This window comes from Nymphaea colorata, chromosome 3 (assembly GCF_008831285.2).
Source record: "Nymphaea colorata isolate Beijing-Zhang1983 chromosome 3, ASM883128v2, whole genome shotgun sequence".
Classification (NCBI taxonomy): Eukaryota; Viridiplantae; Streptophyta; class Magnoliopsida; order Nymphaeales; family Nymphaeaceae; genus Nymphaea; species Nymphaea colorata.
In genome coordinates, this window is record NC_045140.1 from 16,949,581 (window position 1) to 16,953,611 (window position 4,031).

General features: G+C 45.6%; 1 protein-coding gene across 1 annotated transcript; it reads left to right on the plus strand.

Annotated features, from left to right (window-relative positions):
• Positions 1-1,082: 1,082 nt before the first annotated feature.
• Positions 1,083-3,803, plus strand: LOC116250346 (disease resistance protein RPM1-like). The gene has a single exon (XM_031623974.2). The coding sequence runs from the start codon at positions 1,083-1,085 to the stop codon at positions 3,801-3,803; it is 2,721 nt and encodes a 906-aa protein (XP_031479834.1).
• The last annotated feature ends 228 nt before the right edge of the window (positions 3,804-4,031 follow it).

Sequence of the window (4,031 nt, forward strand, 5' to 3'; positions counted from 1 at the left end):
ATTTTAAGTATACATCACTTTATCGAATGAGGTGGCGCACACTGGCTTTGTTGCGCTGCACATCATCTACTTATCTAATTAGCATTGTCTTCGCTGTTGACACTCATGTGTTTCAAACACAACTATGAATTTTAACCAACTGCCCATGACACCTATAACTCCGTAACTATGAATTTTAACCTACTGCCCATGACACCTATAACTCCGTTTACTTTTACATTAAGCTTCAAGTTAGATAATGCTAATTGAACATGACATGTTCCCACGATTTGACTTACTATGTAAGAGGTTTTTTTTTTTTATCGTCGACAGCAATAAGACCTTTTACCTCAGCAAATAACTCGTTGAATATTTCAGTATGCCTATGATCGTAGTGCATATTTATCTAAATTTGGTAATGCTCGCAATAAGATCGGCTTCTAACTGTGTGTTAATTGAGATCGTCATTTTCCAATAGAAAGAGCTTCGTTTCTTAGGCTTTCATATATATACTGCTAACCATTTGCTTGTGCCCCAAAATATATATTTTCTTGCTTCACTAGTTGAGGGAATGGTCTGATATTTTTTTTCAAAAAAAGAAGAACAATCTTTCTCGAACTTGGTCTGAGCTCAGCCGAGCAGAGTATAAGCTTGACGGCGAGAGACAAGCCGATCTTGACTGCTTTGATTTGAGCTCCGCTTATGTTAACCCCTTGTCTGAAGCGGATGAAGAAAAGCATAAGAGAGAGAAGCACCAATGTTAAATACTGTTTGACGAGGTGAGGACGGTAACGTAAAAAACGAAGCACGTATTAACATGCAACTGCATTTTTTTTCCGATCCTCCATCCTCCGTGGAATTCTCGGGTGAAATGTGTATTGGGAAACTGAGAAAATGTGCAACCACTTATCTGGCATACGTAATTTTGGATTTGATATGCTCTCGTAGCACGCTATTGCTAATGCCCTTGCTATACACCGGGAAACCCGACTAATGCCTGTCTAGAACTTCTGCGAAAGCGTGATGCGAGAGGATTTAAATATAGCTATTTTGCTTGCCTTAAATTAGAGTGCGAAGACGCAGGAGGAGAAGTTGGCGGCGCAATGGCTGAAATTGCCGTCGGGTTCTTGCTGCAAAGGTTGGAACGCGTCTTGGCAGACGAAACCAGACTCTCGACACGTGTCCAGCATGAAGTGAACGCGCTAAAGATTGAGGTGGAGAACATGAGATCCTTTCTAAGGGACGCTGACAGCAGGCAGAGTGATGATGCGCCCAATCAGGCTGTGGAGACGTCGGTCGAGCAGGTGCGACGAGCAGCCTTTGATTCGGAGGACATCATAGATGAGTTTATACTTCACTTTGGGGAACGCAATGGAGCCGGTTTTATGGGCTCTCTGCGGAGGGTTTATCGGTCGATCACGCACTTGAGAGAGCGTCATAATCTCGCAAGAAGGATCACGGAGATGCAGGAGACAAAAAGAGTGATATCTCAAGCAAGGGTTAATTGGCACCACTTGAATCAGTCTAGGGAAGGATCCAGCTCCAAGGGTGCCGATCTGAGTTTGAGGTTCGATCTTCCCGCGGAGATTGCTGAAGACACTGCTGTCGTGGGGATAGAGCATGAGATCAAGAAAGTGAATGAATCCTTAGTAGGAGGAGGAAAGGAACTGACGACAATCTTATTGCGTGGGGGGGCAGGTATGGGGAAGACGACCCTTGCTAAGAAAGCGTATAACGACTACAATGTGCTGTCACATTTCGATTGTCGCGCATGGGTCACGGTCTCCAAATCTTTTCGTCCCCGCCTAGCTATCCAGAGAATGCTAAAAGGCTTCTATAGTTCAAATAAAGAAATGTTTCCTTCCAAGCGCAAGGTAGAGGAGGACGTCGAAGGAATGGCGATGGAACTGAATATGTATCTCAAGCAACGGCGGTATCTCCTTGTTCTTGACGATGTATGGGGTGCTGATGTCCTCGAATGGCTTACTTGTCCATTTCCAAGCGACAACTGTGGAAGCAGGATCCTTGTCACTTCTCGCGATCCCTGTGTTGTTTCAACGATCGAAAGGTCGACGAGGGAGAGGGCGGCCATAGTCGTTACACTTAACCCCTTGCCTGCCCAAGAATCGATGGACCTGTTCTGTGGCAAGGCATTCCGTGGAGGCATTTGTCCGCCGAATCTTGTCGTTTGCTGTCAGAACTTAGTACACAAGTGCGGTGGCTGGCCGATCGTAATCGTCACACTAGCGGCTGCTATGTCGAGGGCGGGGCAGTCTCCAACCGAATGGAATGGGGTTCACGACCACCTGGGCTTCGGGCTGGGTGCTAATCAAGATTTTCATGCCTTGACGAAAGTCATCTCTCTGAGTTACGATGAGCTGCCTTTACACCTTAAGACATGTTTGCTATATTGTGTCATCTTTCCCAGGGATTATTCTATAAAAGTAAACAAGCTGATCAGACTATGGGCAGCCGAGGGGTTCATTAAGAGAAGATCGGGTCTGGCAGTGGAAGAACTGGGAGAGCAATATCTGCGACAACTTATTGACAGGAGCTTGCTCCAAATTGTAGGAAAGAATGATAAAGGAAGAGTGAACAGGTGCAAGATGCATGATCTTGTGCGTGAATGGGTGTTGCAAATATCTTCAAAGCAGTGGTTTTTAAATGTGATATCTGTGTATAATGGAAACGACGGCGACGGAGGAGGGAACCAAATAAGCAGGCGTCTGTCACTCCACGGTGCAGGCACCGAATCTCTCTCACACTTTCCAAGCGAGCAGCTACAGCGCATCCGCTCATTCTTCATGTTTGGTGCACCGGACTGCGACATTGGAGTCATCCACCGTTTCTTGTTAATGAGAGTGTTGGATCTACAAGATGCCCCCATTAATGAACTACCGAATGCTATAGGTGGTTTGTTTCATTTGAGATACTTGAACCTGAGAAGGACCGGGCTCAGGAGGCTCCCGGCTTCTATTAAGAAGCTCCACAACCTCGAAGCATTGGACATCAGGGACAACCTAATAGAAAGACTACCCAACATATCAAAGCTGAGAATGTTGCGCTACGTATCAGCATATTCCCATCTCACAGATCCCTTCACTCTCGATCAGTTATCGGGATGTGATTTCCCAAGCCAAATCTGTACCTCTGAGTGCATGCGAAAGTTGTCAGGCATGAATGCAACCGACGAAATTGTCAAAGCAGTCGGTAACTTGAACCAACTTAGATATCTTGGGATATGCAAGGTAAAAGAAGAGCACGGAATGGGACTCTGCCGCTCCATCGAAAGGATGGAGGAACTTCTTTCACTGGGCATATCTTCTAACAGCGAGGATGAGTATCTAAAGCTAGAGTGGCTAGCATGTTCACCGCCTTATCTCGAGGATGTCTGGCTGTCCGGCCGCTTGAAGAAGTTGCCATTATGGTTCAGCCAGCTCGACAACCTCAAGAGGTTAGGCTTACACTTCTGTAAGCTAGCACTGAACCCCTTATTCTGCCTCCAAGCACAATTGCCAAACTTGCTGTGGCTTAAACTCTATGATGCCTATGAAGGAAGAGAGCTGCGGTGTTATACAAACGGCTTTCCCAAGTTGACGACTCTCATTATCATGAACCTTCGCAATGTGAGGAGCATCGTGGTAGATGAGCAAGCCTTGCCCAGCCTCCAAACTCTATCCATATGCAGATGCCCAAAGTTGAGGAGTTTGCCTCCAAGGATCTTTCTCACACGGTTCTTGATCTTGAAGGACATGCATGAAGATTTCACAAGAAATATTCAGGTGGAACGAGGAGAAGATATGCCTCGCATCATTATCCGATGATGGAAGGATTCATAAAGTTATTTTGGGCAACTGGGATGCCTTGCGTTGCTCTTCGTGATGATATTCGCTTGTGACTGTTTTTATTGCTTTTTCTTTGCCTTCGGTTTGTCAAGTGGGTGATCTATATTTTATGTGGTTGTGTTTGTGTTGCTTTGCCTTTGTCTGTAGATGGGACCTGCAGCACTTATGAATGTTGACATGCATTCGTCCTATCTACGTGTTATTTGT

What these genes read in the sequence shown, in the direction of transcription:
- LOC116250346 (XM_031623974.2), top strand. Translation starts at nt 1,083, where the DNA reads ATGGCTGAAATTGCCGTCGGGTTCTTGCTGCAAAGGTTGGAACGCGTC.